General features: G+C 39.0%; 2 protein-coding genes across 5 annotated transcripts in view; one reads left to right on the top strand and one right to left on the bottom strand.

Annotated features, from left to right (window-relative positions):
* Window positions 1–2,952, bottom strand: part of LOC113651489 (septin-7-like) — a 38,605-nt gene extending 35,653 nt beyond the window's left edge. For 3 of the 4 annotated variants that reach the window (XM_047802343.1, XM_047802345.1, XM_047802346.1), the window contains exon 1: window positions 2,693–2,951. In XM_047802343.1, coding sequence (XP_047658299.1) covers window positions 2,693–2,731 — 39 coding nt within the window. In that variant the 5' untranslated portion in view covers window positions 2,732–2,951. Of the gene's footprint in view, window positions 1–2,692 lie in introns of all 4 variants that reach the window. The other variant, XM_047802344.1, reaches the window with a different exon arrangement.
* Window positions 2,953–8,760: 5,808 nt separating this feature from the next.
* LOC113651510 (C-C motif chemokine 18-like) lies at window positions 8,761–10,711 on the top strand. Its single transcript, XM_047802546.1, has 4 exons — window positions 8,761–8,865; window positions 9,988–10,034; window positions 10,340–10,457; window positions 10,561–10,711. Exons 1-4 carry the CDS (start codon window positions 8,849–8,851, stop codon window positions 10,703–10,705), a joined length of 327 nt encoding a protein of 108 aa, XP_047658502.1. The 5' UTR covers window positions 8,761–8,848; the 3' UTR covers window positions 10,706–10,711.
* The last annotated feature ends 9,835 nt before the right edge of the window (window positions 10,712–20,546 follow it).

Below are 20,546 nucleotides of genomic sequence, written 5' to 3'. Positions count from 1 at the left end.
CTCTCTATGTCTCTCTCTCTCTCACTATGTCTCTCTCTCTCTCTCTCTCTCACACTATCTCTCTCTCACTATGTCTCTCTCTCTATCTCTCTCTCTCTCTCTCACACTATCTCTCTCTCTCACTATGTCTCTCTCTCTATCTCTCTCTCTCTCTCACTATGTGTCTCTCTCTCTCTCTCTCTCTCTCTCACACTGTCTCTCTCTCTATCTCTCTCTCTTTCTCTCTCTCAATATGTCGCGCGCGCCAGCGGGCGCGCGCGCGAGCGAGCGAGCGAGCGAGCGAGCGAGGCGAGCGAGCGAGCGGCGCGCGCGTCGGCGCGCGGCGCGCGCGCGCTATATATATATATATATATATATATATATATATCCATCTCTCTCTCTCTATCTCTCTATATCTCCATCTCTCTCACTCTCTCTCCTCTCTCACTCTCTCTCACACACTTTCTCTCTCACTCTTTCTCTCTCTCTTTTCTCTCTCTCTCACTCTCTGTCTCTCTCTCACACTCTCTCTCTCTCACAGTTTTTCTCTCACACACTTTCTCTATCTCTCTCTCTCTCGCACACACACACACACAAACTCTCTCTCTCTCTCACTCTCTCACACTCTCTCTCTCTTTCTATCCCTTCATTAATATGCATCTCCACTCCTCTTGGCTAATCAGGAAGTGTGTGTCCTCCTTATTAAACACTCTCAAGAATCTACAAGATTCTGAAACTTTCCCTAAGCTTGTCGTCCACCACAACACACTAACGGGGAAAAAATAAGAGAGATAAAAAAGATAATAGTCAAAATGTTTTAAGATCCAACCACTAAAAATGGCCCAGGAATATTTCTACAGTATAACCTACATAGAATATGACCAGATATTACACAGTTGTATAAAGGAAGGTATTTATAATCCTACTATCTGGTGTCACTGGGATGAGGATGGGTTCCAGTTTACGTCTGGTTCCTTTCTTTCTTCCTCATAGCGTTTATTCCTCACCAACGTCTCCTCTGACGGTCTAATGGTGTTAACACACGGTCTCTGTGGGTGTCTGTATCTTCACTACAGTACGTAATGCTGCATTTGATGAACCTTGTAAGTGATAATGTGCAAATCGGAAGGACGTCATTTTCCACCTGGGTATTTACGACAGAACAAAACATGGACTCGTGCCTTTAGAGTTTAACAAGTGAATGTACCTGTATGGAAATTAATCAAAAGCTATATATATTCATTCTTTCATTCATTCATTCATTTTCTACCGCTTATCCGAACTACCTCGGGTCACGGGGAGCCTGTGCCTATCTCAGGCGTCATCGGGCATCGAGGCAGGATACACCCTGGACGGAGTGCCAACCCATCGCAGGGCACACACACTCTCATTCACTCACACACTCACACACACACTACGGACAATTTTCCAGAGATGCCAATCAACCTACCATTCATGTCTTTGGACCGGGGGAGGAAACCGGAGTACCCGGAGGAAACCCCCGAGGCACGGGGAGAACATGCAAACTCCACACACACAAGGCGGAGGCGGGAATCGAACCCCCGACCCTGGAGGTGTGAGGCGAACATGCTAACCACTTAGCCACCGTGCCCTATATATATTCAGTATAATTAATTTAAAGATAAGAATTTGGTTTATTTGATTTAATAATAATAAATAATTGATTTATAATTGATAATTGATAATGATTTATTATTTGATTTGACGACTCTCTAGGAGACTAGCCCTGATGTTTTTGCTCCAGACTCCAATTACTGTTTTTGATTATAAATATATAAATATATATTACATGTGTACAGTTTATAGATTATATCTACACAACAAAAACCCAACCGCTACATGAGTACTAAAATTAAACCACATAGAATCTGTAAATAAACTTTTTCCTGCTACACAAATAATCTTTCAGTCATTCGACTTAGACTAATGCGTTCATTCCAGCAATATATTCCCGCAAAACAATGCATATTAATGAGCATCTGGCATTCGGTCATGAATATTAATCGGTAGTGGGTGTAATAAGAGAATCAGGATGTAAGTAGGAGAGAGCAAAGAAAGAAAAACTAAGATTTTGTTCTATATCATTTCTTTCAATCCAGATATGACTTTTTTTAAAAACAGATTTTGTCCTTTTTTCCAGGGAAAAAACGGTGATTAAAAAAAAATATATAAAACTTTCAGCAACAAAACATGAATATACAAAAATAAATAATGTTGAAATATTGTTTAAACTACTGCGTTACAGACTTTATTGCTAACAGAAATGAAAAAAAAAAACGATCGGGAAAATGACTTCCTGTAGGACTGAGATAATTATGACGAGATAATGAGATAATTATGATGAGATAATTATGAGGAGATAATGAGATAAATATGACGAGATGCTTATAACGAGATAACTATAATCGGATCATTATGACGAGATGATGAGATAATTATGATGAGATACTTCTAATGAGATGATTATAATCAGATAGTTATGACGATATAATGAGATACTTATAATGAGATAATCATAATCAGATCATTGTGACGAGATAACTATAATGAGATAACTACAATGAGATAATTATGACGCGATAACGAAGCCATGCAGTGCACCACAATGTAAATGTGATTATGGAGCAGTGTTTTATTGAAGAAAAGCTCGATTTCCGGCTCAGTGTAACGCACAGATCTTTATTATACTCACCGCAACGCTGGAAACAGCCGATTCTGGTCTTTCAATCATTGTAGTTCTGTGACACCTCCCAGGATCCGTCCTGATAATTAATGCATAAAAATCAAATACAAGAAAACTGAATTTTGCCTTTTTATGGTGGGATCAAATGTGGCGGTGACACATCAGATCAGATCAGATCAAAGCCCGGAGAGCTGAATGTAGCAGGAGATGTAATGCGGGATGCGAGCAGCGGACAGCGTTCAGGAAAAGGCGATTGTCGCCTTACGTTATGTTTCTCCACCCGTATTCAGACAAGCCCCGCCCTCCAGTGTACGGATTGGTTACTTAAGAAGTAGAGCGCGTCCTACGCTGGCAGTTGGTGACGTCATACCTGTTTGCGGAATTCCGCGTATAATGAATGGGCTCCTGATTTCTTCAGAAATAATGAGTTCTTTATAAATAAGGTCCATGCACTAAGGCAGAATACGGACAATACTGATTCTGATTACCTAAAGCTCATAAAGAATAATGTGATGTTAGATAAGAGTTTTGCACGTTCCAGTTTAATTAATCCCTGCCCCAACACAGCTCAGTGGGCACTGACATGCTGGACAGTAAAGTACTTGGTCTGGCAGCTGACTATGTTTATGTCAAATATTAAATGCATGCTTAATGAAGGGTGTCTTTTCCACTATCTCGAAAGAAGGTAAAATTATTCCCTTATCCAAAGATGGTAGACCAGCATTCACTGGGATGAACTGTAGACCTATTACTATTCTCCCAGTTCTTATACCCCCTTTCCCCACTCCTAGACAGACAGACAGACTTAGCTCATTCATTCACATTCACGCAACCTCTGAGGTAAACGGACGTGCTTATAAAGCAATAAACGACAGTCACAGTAACTTTATTAGAACTGTTAGTGAACTTGATTAACACACTATATATAGCCTAATAAAATACAACATGTACAGGTTTGTTCTAGTTGATGTAAATAGTTATTTTAAAAGAATTGCCCCTATTTATCAAATCTAAAGTTACTTAATTGATACAAGATCTGTTAAGGGGTCAAAAAATATAGTTTTCATAATATAATATATAATATAATAATAATATATAAAGTTACTAAATAGTTCCAAAATATGTACAAAAAAATATTAAAAATGAAGAAAACAAAAACACAACAATAACAAACAACCCTAACAATTGTCTTAAATATATGGTACTGTATAGACATGAGAGATTAAAGCATTAAAGAACCCCCCACCGCCCCCACCCCAATCCGACCGGCCCACCTGGAATATCACTTGGCCCACCTTTCATCTCTTATCTGGAGCCGGGCCTGCAGGGCTAAGGACATGTAAGTAGTCTTAGCCACATAAAGTGCAACTGTGTAACCTGGTGCAAACAGTGCAGGACAAGACAAACAAGACAGTGCAGGACAAAACACAGTGTAGACATAAAGTTACAAGACAATACAAAAAGTACAAAAAATCCAATACACAAAAGACAATAAACAGTAACAGAAACAGCGCCGACCGCCCGGTGTGTATACTGTGTGTGTATACTGTGTGTGTATACTGTGTGTATACTATGTGTGAATACTGAATGTTCAAACAATATTTCGTGCAGTAACATTAGAATGAACACAGTTTCTTAGCAGCAGGTCCTTTGGATAATATATAGAGTTGTGCAAAAAACAGCAAATGACAAATATTGTATAGTATGTGCGTAATGGCTGAGATGACTGGTGCAGTATTACTTGATTTTAGTGTGGCATTTGATGTCATAGATCACAATCTACTTATTGGTAAACTAGAATGCTATGGATTTAGTCCAATTGTCATTCAATTTATGAAGAGTTATCTCACTAGTAGGACTCAAAGGATTTATTACACTGGCAGCTGGTCTCATTCTAATGTCTTGGACTGCGGGGTCCCGCAAGGGAGCTGCCTGGGACCACTTTTATACGCCATTTTTACAAATGATTTACCATTAGTTTTGTGTAAAGCTACTATACATATGTATGCTGATGATTCAACATTGTATTATGCTGCAAAAACTGTCAGTGAACTGGACAATGTTTTATCAGCTGAGTTAAATATGGTTTTTGACTGGATAAAAAAAAAGTTGTGCTCAACATCTCGAAAACCAAATCAATTATTTTGGGATCGAGTCATAAATTGTCATCATCACCAAAGATGAGTTTGAACTTGTCTGGGGGAACCTACAGTATAGAACAGGTAGATAAAGTAAAATTACTGGGCACAATAATAGATAGTCAGCTGTCATGGGCAGAACATATTGATATCATTGTGAAGAAGATGGGCTGTGGTATGGCAATGGTGAGGAAATGTCTTTCTTATGTACCTACACACATCGTGGGACAGGTGGCTAAATCTTTAATTTTATGTCACCTGGATTATTGTGCCCCTGTATGGTCATCTACATCTAAAGGTCAACTAAAGAAATTACAAACTGCCCAAAACAGAGCTGCCAGGTTAGTATTATATTGTCCCATAAGAACAAATACTATCAGTATGCACCGTCGACTCTCATGGTCAACGGTGGAGAAAAGGCTGGTTTTCAATACAACTAAATTTGTCAGCATTTTTTTTTCTCAACCAGTGTTCTTATATAACCAAATTGTTAGGTGTGATCAGGTTCATTCTCATTTGACTACAGTAGGTCAGCTGATGATGGCCAGCTAATAGTACCACGTCCAAATTCAAATGCTTTTAAAGAGAACAGTTATTTATCGTGCCATCAATTACCGGAATAATTGTCCAGTGAATATATACGTAAAATGAATGGCAAAGTCTCTTTCAGGTATCATCTGAGAAGTCACTATTTAAAATTGTGAGTAGGGAATGTATGAACGTAATAATGAATGTAATACTGTAATAATTTATTCTGAATAATGTTTGATGACTGTTATAATGATGTCTACAATGTTTTACTGCTGTTAGATTATTATTGTGTGTGATTTATTTATTTTCTGGTCCCCAGGAACACTAGCTTCTCATTTTGGTGACAGCTAATGGGGATCCTTTTAACAATAAACAATAAACACCCAAAGAGTTTTATTTAGATTAAATAGATTAGATTAGATTTTTTTTACAGATAGAACATCAACCACACATTTGTCTAGTTGTTTTATTAACATTGTATCGTGTCAAAAAATAAAACGCTAAAATGAGTATAAATTAAACTAAAATACGTGAAAGACAATATAAAACTATTTTATATATTATAAAAAATACGATATACTTTCAAAAATAAAATATAATGATATCAGTTATGACGTTGTGCAGATGTCGGTTCTGATCATCAGTCATCGCTGTTTAAGAAGAAAACTTTTTTAGCCAATCACAATTCAGAAGGCGTGACGCTCCTCAACAATCACCGTGCTTGGGCGGGGTTTGTCACAATACGGGTAGGGTAAATAAAATAAAGCGCTCGTCCGTTTGTAACTAAACCGCTTATTGGTGAACGATTTCTTACGACTCAAGCCGCACGCGCAGTTCGGCTGTTACAAAGCATTGTGGGAACTGAAGTTTACAAATCAGAATCAGGATCAGGTTTATTGGCCGAGTTTGTTTACACATACAAGGAATTCGGTTCCAGCTGTTTGTGTCTCTCAAAAGTACAGAAATAAATAACATTATACTACACATCTAGCTTAGACTATACGAGACAAAAACAGACTATACAAGACAAAGCAGACTATAAAAGACAAAACAATACAGACTATACAAAACAAAACTGATTATACAAGACAAAACAAAAAAGACTATACAAGACAGAACAATACAGACTATACAAGACAAAAACAGATTATACAAAACAAAACAGACAATACAAAACAAAACAGACTATACCAGACAAAAACAGACTATACAAGACAATGCAGCCTATACAAGACAAAACAAAACAGACTATACAAGACACAAACAGACTATACAAGACACAAACAGACTATACAAGACACAAACAGACTATACAAGACAAAACAGACTATACAAGACACAAACAGACTATACAAGACAAAACAAAACAGACTATACAAGACACAAACAGACTATACAAGACAAAACAGACTATACAAGACACAAACAGACTATACAAGACAAAACAAAACAGACTATACAAGACACAAACAGACTATACAAGACACAAACAGACTATACAAGACAAAACAGACTATACAAGACACAAACAGACTATACAAGACACAAACAGACTATACAAGACACAAACAGACTATACAAGACACAAACAGACTATACAAGACAAAACAAAACGGACTATACAAGACACAAACAGACTATACTAAACAAAACAAAACACAAGACACAAACAGACTATACAAGACAAGACCAAACAAAACAGACTACACAAGACAATACAGACTATACAAGACAAACCAAAACAGACTATAAAAGACACAAACAGACTACAAGACAAAACAATACAGACTATACAAGACAAAAACAGACTATACAAGACAAGACAAAACAAAACAGACTATACAAGACACAAACAGACTATACTAAACAAAACAAAACACAAGACAAAAACAGACTATACAAGACAAAAACAGACTATACAAAACAAGACCAAACAAAACTGATTATACAAGACAAAACAAAACAGACAATACAAGACAAAACATACAGTCTATACATGTCAGGATCTAGCCCGGACTTTTGGCCTTGTGCTTTTGTTTGTTTTGTGTCACGTGTCTACCCTGCCCTTGTCTCTCCCTCCCTGCTTCTGCACAGCTATTCTTCATGTGTTAATTGTCTTGTGTATTTAACCGTGCAGGCAGCGCGGAATCCTTGTCGTCTTTCGTCTCGTGTCAAGTCTTGTCGTGTCTTTGGTCGTGTCTTTGTTCACGTTTTGTGTTTTTTAGTTAGGTTTAGTTAGTTAATAAACCCTTTTATTTTACGCAATCCTGCATTTGGGTCTGTTTTTATCCCCGCCTCTCTGAAAATACAAGACAAAACAAAACAAAACAGACTATATCAGACAAAAACAGACTATACAGGACAATACAAACTATACAAGACAAAACAAGACAAAACAAACAAATGTGATACAATATACTGTAGACATTATGAATATTAAATATGAATACAGAATATATGACAGATCAGTTATGTACAGAAAAGCGCATGGTAGTGCAAATAACAATATTGTGCAATATTATGCTTTTTGTAGAATATACAGCAGCAGTAGTGTGTGTAACATATACGGATGATGTGATTGACAGTTCTGATAATGCAGTACTTATAGATATGAAGCAAGGAATATAATGATGGTGAGTTGTTAATCAGGGTGATTGTCTGGGGAAAGAAACTGTTCCTGTGTCTGGCAGTTTTGGTAAACAAAGCTCTGTAGCGAACTGAGAGAAGGGAGGAGCTGAAACTGCATTCAGGTCTTGGGAAATGGTAGTGCGCCGAAACGTGAAGGTCTCCACAGATGACACAGGGATGTTGGATATTGTGTGTGTGTGCGGGGGGTGGGGGGGGGGTGGGGGTGGGGGTGGGGGTAGTGTTGAGGGGTCTTTCCTAAAGTCCAGCATCATCTCCACAGATGCGGAAACTGTTTACGACGATGGTTAAACGTATAAATAATCACTAGAAATAACAATATAGATGTGAAATATAATTATTGAATATAATAAAATGTAAACACAAAAGAAAATAAATACATTAAAAATGAAATTTTTTTTCAGCCTTTATATATATATATATATATATATATATATATATATATATATATATATATATATATATATATATATATATATATACATACACACCACATTATATGACTTTAATGTGGAACATACTGTATATTACATATATGTTCCACATTAAAGTCCAGAAGTTTACCCTGCCTGTAGATGGCAGTAAACGCTTAGACTTGAAGGCCATAAATCTGCTTTATTTTTTTTGCAAACTGGTGAAAAGGCATGAGGCGGCTAGCAGAAGAGGAAGGATGTGATACTGTAGCAGGAAGCTGGCTGCTTAGAAACAAGAGACCATTCTTTTTTTCTCCCTTCGTGTATATATAAGATGGAGAGCAGCTTTCTCCTCCAGCACTCGACTCCTAGCTCCTGGATCTCTCGCTCTCACTCGGCTCCGTGTCTCTCTGTGAGAAACCAGACGTTCTGCTACAATGAGGAACCTGATGGCTCTGTGTCGGAACTCAGAGCCGGTCTCCAAGTCGACACATCACAGGGTGATCTCTTCTCTTAGGCCTTTAGTTAAATTTCACTGTTAACTCTATAATTACCACAAAAATACTGAGAAAACTCCTCAGACCTGGATGAGAATGAGCAAACTTCTTTATTATGGTCAATCAGCCAACAAATTATAATTTGCCAAATTAAAAGTAACAAATTGCCAAATTAAAAGTAACAAATTGCCAAATTAAAAGTAACAAATTGCCAAATTAAAAGTAACAAATTGCCAAATCAAAAGTAACAAATTGCCAAATTCAAAGTAACAAATGAAAACCCCCAAAAAGAGCATGTCATGCAAAATCAATCAAGAAAAACAAGAACTCTCGTGACGTCCTTGCAAAAATAAAAACCACCCACCTTGACACGCGGACACGGGCATGCGCCCGCGTGCGCGCGCACGCGCCCCCACACGCACACACACACCTTCACCCCCGAAGAACCAAAAAAAAACCTCAGATATCTTCTCAATATATACCCTGGCGCTCCTAGGAGCCCAGGTGCCATATCACCTTATTTACCAAAATCATCTCCTATGTTTTCTAAATACACTGACCCAATTTCCCCTTATGTCCCATTACCTTTCACCCATATGCCCATTTATGGATTTTCCTCCCCTTATTTTTCATGACCTCAGACTAAACACCTGGGCCTTCTTCAGTCTGCACAACAAGTTTATGAGCACCACATGCCCATATATGGATTTTCCTTCCTTTAGTTCTCAGGGCCTAGGTCTGTGGACCACTGTTTTTTTCATTCTACATAACATGTTATTGCTATGGACCAAGGTCTGAGAACCATGGTATTCTTCATTTTCCATAACAATTTATGAGCTAAGGTCTGGGAACAATGGTGTTTTCCCTTCTACATAACAAGTTGTTATTACAAATGTGCTCAGACTGACTAGGCCTAACAGCCCCGAATCTGGTTGCAATAAACATCTTTGGCCTACAACATCACCTACATATGTCTTATGACAGCAATTGTAATATTTTGCAAGGCCTAATACTTTACTTTGGTTATAGTATTGTAAGGAATAATATTTTAATTATTTCTACTAAGATTTTTTCCAACATCTGCTGTTTCTGATGTCGCTCTGCTCTCTTCAGCTGGTGTTTAGCGGTGAGGTGATTATTAAATCACACTGTTAATATCCTGTAACTTTTTGAGTTTTAGAGATGGGGAAATGAGTCTCTACAATCTGAAAATAAATTTTGCAAATTAAGGTTTAGAGTTGAATTAGATCGATCCAATTAAATATGGTGTTTTTCCCTCTGAATATCTGAACATATCTGTATTGTCATGAAGGCAGCAGAATGATTTTAATAATAATAATAATAATAATAATAATAATAATAATAATAATAATAATAATAATAATAATAATAATAATAATAATAAAGTTTACAAACACTGTTTTATTTCAGCTCAAACGAGTTTAGACACGATGCTCTGCTGTGAAGGCACATCTACAATGAAGATCCCAGTAAAGAACATTGTGAGATACTGGTGGACCAGCAGCGACTGCCCCAGTAAGGCCATTGTGTGAGTATCACCTGCTGGTGCAAATATAGTATTTTAATTATATTTGTATATTTGGTTGTTTGATTTGTCTCAAACATAATTTTATCTCTTTTTTTTGTCACAGCTTTGAGACTTTTAACAAGAAAACGAACGTTGAAAAGAAATTCTGTCTGGATCCTACGGCCGCTTGGGTCTCCAAATACCTTAACGAAGAGGAAATGAGAAACAAATCCCCAATGGATCAGCAAACCTCTGAGACTCAGCAGTAGATGATTTCAACACAGAACACTAAATTAATATTTACATAATCTCACCCTATTTTGAGATCAGTATCACTGTCAGTTCCTTCTTTGTGTTTGTTCCCATTTAAATCCCAATTACATTAAAAATATTCCAATAAAGTTTTTTACTGAGCACTAAATATTCTGGTGTCTTGAGAGTCATTGCTTTATTATTGTATTATTAACATAGTTTATATAAGATCGTTACACTCAGAGACCTTCGGAGGACATTGGAGTTTTTACTTAGTTCCTTTTATGCTGATGATATTCAGTAATATGTCCATGCAGGTTCAACCACACTGTTGGGATAATAATAATAATAATAATAATAATAATAATAATAATAATAATAATAATAATAATAATAATTACCAGAATGCTTTTCCATCCTAATCCTGTGAAAATTTCTTTAGTTGAACACAGATGTAAGAAGACCTGTCTGATATCTCAGATGTTAATTGTATTCTTTTATTATTATTCTCTTGTACTGGTTGTTAGAAAGTTCTCTTCATTGTTCGACCAGCTAAAACTCTGAAAATACTTCCATACATAACACATAAATATTTAAAGGATTCAGGCTTATAATTAAGCTGCTCCAAGTTGTAGATCTCAAGTGCATCCTGATTATGGACATGGTTTGGATATATACAGGAAGATCAGTGTATACGGTCAGGTAATGTTGGGAAAAATCTTGATATGTGCTCTTATTATATGAACTATTACAATTGATGTCGTAGGACATATGGGGGTAGGCCAGATGTTGTAATAGTGCTGAGCTATATGAGTTATATGATTATAATATAATATATATATTTTTTTTTTCGGTAAAAGGCAGACTTGTTTTCGGGGAAATGAGGGGGGTCACGGGGCGATTCTGTAGAGTCAAGGAAAAACCCCAGACAGGTCAGGTGGATTGACGTAAGAAGGTATAGACGCACCTAGAGGTGCCAGGGTATATATTGAGGAGATTCCTTTGGAGGGGGCGCTCTTGCTCCTGCTTGCTTGCTTTTTTGTGTTTGAACCCTTTTGGGTGGTTGCTTTGTCTTAGAAGTTTTTCCTCCTTGAGCTCAATGGAGGCAGAGGCTGATCAGCACCAATAAAGAGTTTTGCTCATTCTCATCCAGGTCTGGAAAGTCTTATTATTATTCAAATATTAGTATTAAGTATAAAGTTTAAAGTGTGGTTAATTAGTATTAAGTATAATTATTTTAGCATAAAGTATGAAAGACTATTACCGACTATTATCTATTATTGACTATTAATTTGGCTGTAATTCACCCCTAGGATATGTCCATTTGGAGGGGAGCTCTCCAAAAATTTCCGACAATCCCACAATTCACAGTGCATGACAGACCAATAACAAGGTCATGTGTCCAGTCCGAAATTTAAGCGAGGATGTAAAAGCATTTCTAAAGTTCCGAATGTTCAGAGAGACACCTCTGAACACATCTGGACTACTTTTTGGTTTATTTTCTACCAAAAACAGCACATCAGTTGATTAATGCCATCTGTACACTGAAGCATGGTGGTGGTAACATCATGCTCTGGGCTGCTTCTCAGCAGCAGGGATGTCGAGACTGGTGAGATCAAATCTAATTTGATTTGTCACATACACATACATACAGGGTACGACATGCCTGTGTGATGTGAACACCTAGGTACCGAAAACTGTCCACTCTCTCCACCGGGGTCCCGTTGATGTTTAGCGGTTAGTATGACCGCCTCTGCTTTGTGCTGAAGTCCACTATCAACTCCTTAGTTTTGCTGACGTTCAGGAGAAGATTGTTCCCCTGGCACCATCTCTCCATAATTCTCTTTTCTGCAGTCCATCATGGCTCATCGTGGTGTGGAGAAGACGAGGAATGGCGTCCTCTGTAGAGCTGTAGTTAAGCGTAACATCTTTAAGTCGACGTCAAACCGAAGCTTGCTTGCAGCCCGTGTTATCTTTAATAGTGTTGTGGTTTTCACTTTGTTTGTGTTTGTGTTTGTGTTTGGAAAGCAGTTACATATTTTGTGTTGAATATAAAAAAAGAAGAAGTCATCGACCAAAGTGAAAGTGACAAATTAAACATAAATTTGTAATCAACAGACTTTCACATGCTGTCAACCAGCTGAAAAGTGGGAAGTAATGAAGGAGTGATGTAGTAATAATACTTAGAACATTGACAGCAGGGACAGACAGGGTTCTTTCTGTTAAACCCACATCTGAGCCTTTCATTTCTCTGCTGTAAACATTCTCCCACATGCTCCATGTTCAGGGTCACCACAGTAGGTCACATGGTCCACATATTAGACTTAGCACAGGATTAACGTCGGATGACCTTCCTGATGCAACCCTCCGATTGGCTCTTCATTGGTGTGGTTAGCTTCCTTGCCTGGGAATAGAACCCTGGTCATGGCAACAAGAGCACGGGATCCTGCTGCTGGGCCACCAGGAGGTCTGTCCTTGGTGCTACTGTATGTTTGTTAGGAACATAGCAGCGCTCATCACCGTGAGAACACCATTCACACTAAAGCATGGTGGTGGTACAGTAGAATCATGGTGAGGAGATGCATTTCATCAACAGGAAGCTGGTCAGGCTTTTTAGGCCCGGGAGGAAATGTGTTCAAGTCTGAATGAGGATTGAGACCGAAGCTGAGGTTCACCTTATAACAGGACAAGGACCATAAACCCAGTCAAAGCCAAGACCTTTATGGAATGTCTACATAATTACTAAACCATTTCTTTACCTTTGCTTTATGGCATTTTCAGTACATATTTATCCCACAGGTTTGAGCACAAAATGTCTTTCACTGCATGTGTCATGTGCATGATTTGAATATTTTTCCTTCTATTCATTTGCATGAAGTGTTCCACAAGTTCCAGTGTAGCGCACATTCTAGGTATTAATGTCTGTCTTCACCTCCATCACTTCCTTCTGCTCTTGTGGTCTGCAAACACAACAAAAATCTCCATCTGCGCTTTACCCCGAACACACAGAGAAAAGTCCCGAGTCTATTTCTGAAGGAATGCAGAACATCGCTGTGGTTCCTTAAAACCATCTATGATCTGGCGATGGTTCCCATGTGATAGCACATGCCATGTGTTTTATTCCTTAACTTATCATGTAGTCAAGGTTTAAACATCGGGTGTGGGGGCACCATGGCTTAGTGGTTAGAACGTTCGCCTCACACCTCCAGGGTTGGGGGTTCGATTCCCGCCTCCACCTTGTGTGTGTGGAGTTTGCATGTTCTCCCCGTGCCTCGGGGGTTTCCTCCGGGTACTCCGGTTTCCTCCCCCGGTCCAAAGACATGCATGGTAGGTTGATTGGCATCTCTGGAAAATTGTCCGTAGTGTGTGTGTGTGTGTGTGAGTGAATGAGAGTGTGTGTGTGCCCTGTGATGGGTTGGCACTGTCCAGGGTGTATCCTGCCTCGATACCCGATGACACCTGATATAGGCACAGGCACAGGCTCCCGGTGACCCGAGGTAGTTTAGATAAGCGGAAGAAAGTTAATGAATCTGGTCACGTTATACGTCAAATCATCTGTGGTGGGACTGTCTCCGTCTCTCCTTTATGTAAATGATCTAGATGTTAATGTCACTATATTTATATCGCAATAACACCAGAACTGGTGCACAAGTACTATTAAAACTTCTATAAAAAAAAAATATAGAAAAAAGTTGCAAGTTTCATTTTGGTCCATTCTAAAATCAAAGATATATTATTTAACTATTATCTAATATTGTCCATCTAAGGAGGATTTTTTATTTATTTATTTATTTATTTTTTTGTGTGTGAACATCTGAAGACTTCATTACTAAAGAATTAGAGTAAAGTCTGTTGGTTCCTCAGGAGTTCTCGGTTCACACAATTCCACTGGACTATAAACTGCTGTAAACGGAACATTATTTACGTTAACGTTATGTACATTAACATTATTTACATGATCATTATTTACATTGACATTATTTACATTAACATTATTTACATGATCATTATTTACATTGACATTATTTACATTAACATTATTTACATGATCATTATTTACATTGACATTATTTACATGGACATTAGTTACATTAACATTATTTAAATTTACATTATTTACATGAACATTATTTCCTGTCCAGTGTCATCCCAATGAGGATGAGGTTCACTTCTGAGTCTGCTTCCTCTCAAGGATTCTTCCTTATGACATCTCAGGGAGTTTTTCCTCACCTCAGACTTGATCATATGGGATAAATGTTCGAGATAAATAGTAACTTAATTAAATTTTTTTTTATTCTGTTTCTACAATTCTGTAAAGCTGCTTTGAGACAATGTCATCCATTGTTAAATGCGCTAGACAAATAAGTCGAATTGAACTGGATTGAAATTTTTGCAGAAAGAAGATTTGTGTTAATATGATCAGAAGAACACCATCATACTCACCTCTGATCATACTCAGAGTGAAGCACGGTGGTGGGAGCATCGTGATATGGAGCCTCTGGCTTAAACACGTCAGAGATGGAAACATGAATGGAGGACGTACCTGAGCAGAATATAAGCAGCTGAATCTGAGGAGAAGATCTCAAGCACAGAGCTGAAATTTCTCAAGAAAACTTTGCACGAGTCTGAACATCTCCCACCCTGAACCCTTAAAAACAATTATTTTGAAATTCATCAATGGATTTGTGTAATATTGTGGAACTGAGGATGAGCCACTGAGCCACAAACAAATATCAACACAAAGAGTAAATATCTTCTTATACGTTAGACTTCTCGAGCTGTGATTTTGCTTCATAACAAAGTTCTAACACTGTTAATGTGAGACTCTTCGAGCAAAAACATTAACTTCTCTTTGTTTACGCTCATGAATACGTACGATAGACTGTGTGCTTCACATCTACATGATACACGATGTCTGCCTGGAAAAACCATTCACATGGACAAACTGGGACATGGACAAACTGGGACATTTTTTTAAAACTTTGTCGCTCTATTTTTATAATTGAATGGAAAGACAACGTTAATGTTGTAAAGAATTATTATTTTAATAAAGAGTTCTGAGTTTCACACACGTCGCTTTCTGTCTCGTCATCGAGTGTGAGAAAGATCCGCTGGAAGTTTTTAGTAAAAGTGCATGACACTGCAAATACAGCTTAGAGGTGTTTGTGCGTGTGTGTGTGTGTGTGTGTGTGTGTGTGTGTGTGTGTGTGTGTGTGTGTGTGTGTGTGTGTGTGTGTGTGAATGGGACATTTTCACTTGAGGTTTATTACGAAACATACACTTTTCCTATAACATTTTGTCCCTAGAGCTTTTTTCACCCATCTGCTTGTTTTCGCCTGCAGTCGACGTTCTGAGTATTAAAACAAAAACAACTCCATCACTTCCCAATTTATTGTGTTCCGGCTGCTTGACTATAAGTGAAAGTAATGATCCTTCTGAGAATGACCAATGCAAACTGGTTTTAGTTTCAGTTTACTGGATCAATTGCTGTTTTAAAAAAAAAACCTCAAGATCTACTCAAAATCTCCTGTTTTAAACTTTTAGCAGGTTTATTTATTGAGCTACGTTTATCATTATCACTATTAAGGGTCAATGATACCCAGACACTCTGTTATCATCTTGTTTCCTCCTCTTCAATCATTCAATCAATCAATCAAATTTTATTTATAGAGCGCATTACAACAGCCAAAAGGAGCACAAGGTGCTTTCCAGTAAAACAATAAAAAACAAAATAAATAGAATCAGTAAGAACACAATGAAACATAAAATAGCAGTTGAAACCGGGTCTACGCCTTAAAAGCTTGTATGAATAAATATGTCTTCAACTGGGATTTAAAAACACTCAGCACAGTGATGGATTGTAAATGTGCTGGAAGTGCGTTCCACAGCTTTGGTCCCTTGATGGCAAATGACCGGCCTCCAAACTTCTCATAATTGTATTTGGGAATGACCAGAGAGGTATGTCCAGAGGAGCGGAGAGATCTGGCTGGTTGGTAGACCTTTATTAATTCTGTGAGATAGGCTGGGGCCAGACCATTGATGGCCTTAAACACACAGAGAAGGACCTTATACTCCACCCTAAACCGCACCGGAAGCCAGTGAAGCGAGTGGAGGACAGGGGTGATGTGTGAGCGTTTGGAGGTGTTGGAGAGAAGACGTGCTGCCGCGTTTTGTACTATTTGAAGCCGATTGAGAAGTGATTGATTAAGTCCAGTGTAGAGAGCATTACAGTAGTCAATCCTTGAGCTGATGAAGGCATGTATAGCTTTTCCAAGGTCAGCTTGAGACAAGAATGATTTTACCTTGCTGAGTAGTCTTAGCTGATAAAAGCTCGCCTTCACTACTGCACTGATTTGCTTGTCAAAGTGTATACTCTTGTCAAAAATAACACCCAGGTTACGCACGGTAGGAGCAAACTGAGGTGTTAGAGAACCAAAAGTAAGAGAACTGCTGGATGAATCTGGGCTAAACAGGATGTACTCAGTCTTTTCTTCATTCAGACGAAGGAAGTTCTGGGAAAGCCACTGTTTGATATCCTGAAGGCAAGTATGGAGCGGGTCCAATGCAGAACGATTACTCAGAATCACAGGAAGATAGATCTGGAGGTCATCAGCATAGAAATGAAATTGAACATTGTGATTGGAGATGAGTTGACCAAGTGGTAGCATGTAGAGTGAGAACAGAGTAGGACCAAGAATAGATCCTTGAGGCACACCAGAGGAAGAATAGTCATTAAGCATTACTGAAAAGGTTCTGTTAGTGAGGTATGATGAGAACCAATTTAGCACCACACCCTGCAGACCAACAACATGTTGGAGATGAGAGATGAGGATGGCATTATCCACGGTGTCAAATGCAGCGGTTAGGTCCAGTAATACCAAAACCACAGAGCTTTTCCCATCCAGGGCTCTAAGAATGTCATTATGGACCCTCAATAGCGCTGATTCAGTGCTATGTCTTGACCTGAAACCGGACTGAAAAGTATCACCAATGCCGTGCAGTTGAAGGTGAGACTGCAGCTGTGCAGAAACAAGCTTCTCCATCAACTTAGACAGAAATGACAGGTTAGATATAGGACGGAAGTTGGAGAATATGCAGGGATCAAGGTTGGGTTTCTTGAGCAGTGGTCTCACAATAGCGTGTTTGAGAGCAGGGGGAACAGTACCCACCCTAAAACAGCTGTTTATGAAGGGGACAAGGATGGGACCTATGATGTCAACCGTCTCCTTCAAAATCCTGGTAGGAACAGCGTCTAGGGGGCAGGTGGTAGGCTTCAACTCGTGGACAGCTTTTTTCAGATCCGCCAGAGTAACTGCATCGAAGTTCTCTAGCACACATTGCGCCGCACGAGTGGACATGGCAACAGTGGGGACTTGTGTAATGGTTTGCCTAACAAACAAAACCTTGTCCAAAAAATGTTGCTTGAATGCGTTGCAATGTTTACAGATACGTCATTCAATGCGACAGACACCGGATTTATAACAGAATTGATAGTGCTGAATAAAATTCCAGGGCGGTGGCTTTTGTTATTGATGAGAGCAGAAAGGTACTGTCCTTTAGCTTCCTTCAGTGCACTCTGATAGGTGGCAAGACTGTCTCACACCTGCAACCTATCCTTCTTCCATTTTCCCTCAGCCTGTCTACACCAACGCCTGAGGGCCCGAGTTGTATCATTGAGCCAGGGGTCCAATGCACCATTGGTCAACTTAACCTTGTAGGGCGCAACAGAGTCCATAATCCGGGAGCAGGTGGTATGGAAGGAGGCGAGGAAACGTTCCAGGCAAAGAGGCGATGCCAATTCAGCAGTAGAGGCGAGATCAGAAACAGAGAAAGCAGCAGCAAAGTCATCGACTGTAGATGAGGTAATAATGCGACGGCAATGGGGGGCAGTAGACATTGGTGCAGGTGGAACAGCACAAATGTCAAACCGTATGAGAGAATGGTCAGAGATGGGAAAATCCATGACCTCACAGGTTGACACAATCACCCCACGAGAGATAATAAGGTCAAGAGTGTGACCTAACCTATGGGTGGGACAGGAAATGGACTGAGCCAGATCTAATGAGTCTAAAAGTGCCTTAAATTCATTAGCAGGTTTATCAGAGGGGCAGCAAACATGAATGTTAAAGTCACCACAGATTAGAATGTTGTCAAACTTTGCTAGAAACTCTGTCAGAAACTCTGAGAACTTAATTAAAAAATATTTATTTAATTTGGGCGGCCGGTAGATTACTGCACATAAGATCGGACAGGGTAGTGTAAGCACAAATACTTGTGACTCGAAACTGGAATACCCTCTAGTGGACAACTGGCGGCACTTCAGGGACTGACTATGTAAGGTGGCTATCCCCCCGCCCCTACCCGTTTGCCGCGGCGTGTTTAGGTAAAGGTAACCAGAGGGGAGGATTTCCGAAAAGGCACTGACGTCACCTTGGGGAAGCCAAGTTTCTGTGAGGATAAACAGATCCAGATTGTGGGAGGAAATGACATCATTGAGGACAAATATTTTGTTATTGAGCGATCTGGTGTTACAAAGTGCCATGCGGAACGTGGACAAGTTGACAGGCGACGATGTCACACGAGGAATTGGACGGAGATTTTCTTGGACACAACCCCGAGTGGATGTTTCAGCGCGGCGGAGATGCGGAAACGGAACGCCAGTGTTGGAGCCAACCAGCCGAAGCCATCGATAGCATTCCTGCGATCTTCTAGCATTGTCACATCCTGGTTGATCTTGACTTCTCGGAGATGAAGAATCCAGGTGAGTCCTCAGCCTGACATGTAACCCGCCTTTCCGACCGCGTCTTCTGCGGCGCATCCTGCCTGGTAGCAGACAGACAGGGCGTCTCAGGAAAGGAGGAATAAATGTCAACAGTGGCGGTGGTGGTTTAAAGGACTGGGTATTTAAGAGGTGATTCGTTGTACAACGCAGTTCCATCAGCAAGGTGCGATCATACACAATTAACGATGAGACAGTAGCAAAATCAAACATGAAAAAACAAAGGAGCAAGTGGCAGGACAAACATAGCGGCGCCATCTTCTTGCCATCCTCTTTCTTATCATTCTTCTTCTTCTTCTTCTTCTTCTTCTTCTTCTTCTTCTTCTTCTTCTTCTTCTTCTGACTAGATTGTTTATGGCAGCAATAAGGATCGTTTAACAAAAAATTGTGAAATTGTGCAAACTGATGTAGAAAAAAATTTTGGTCCAATTGCTGCTAACACTCTAGCGCCACCATCAGGTCAAACCTGATCCTACACCATCTTTGAATCTGTCATAGTTGATGATGATGATGGTGATGATGATGATGGTTATTATTATTATTATTATTATTATTATTATTATTATTATTATTATTATTATTATTATTATGTTAACAGATACAGTAAAAGGAAGCTAGTAGACTGTAGAGAGAGTCAGGTGTCAATCTCGACTCCATGTTTGTATGTATTCTTATGTCACGAGCCGCCTCATGTCTTCTCACCAGTTTGCAAAATAAATAAAGCAGATTTATGGCCAAGTCTAAGCGTTTACCGCCATCTACAGGCAGGGTAAACTTCTGGACTTTAATGTGGAACATATATGTAATATACGGTATGTTCCACATTAAAGTCATATAACGTGCTATATATACAGTATATATAGAAGAAGAAAAAGAAGAATGATAAGAAAGAGGAGGAAACAAGATGATAACAGGGTGTCTGGGTATCTTTGACATAGCTCAATAAATAAACCTGCTAAAAGTTTAAAACAGGAAATTTTGAGTAGATCTTGAGGTTGTATCAGAGCTAGTCTTCCTGTTTTAACACATCAATGTGCCAGTAAAGTGCAGTTTTTACCATATTTATGAACATGACAAGT

Source organism: Tachysurus fulvidraco, chromosome 17 (genome assembly GCF_022655615.1).
Source record: "Tachysurus fulvidraco isolate hzauxx_2018 chromosome 17, HZAU_PFXX_2.0, whole genome shotgun sequence".
In the NCBI taxonomy this organism is placed as follows: domain Eukaryota; kingdom Metazoa; phylum Chordata; class Actinopteri; order Siluriformes; family Bagridae; genus Tachysurus; species Tachysurus fulvidraco.
Note: the sequence above shows the minus strand (reverse complement) of the source record. Positions and strands in the feature narration are given on the sequence as shown.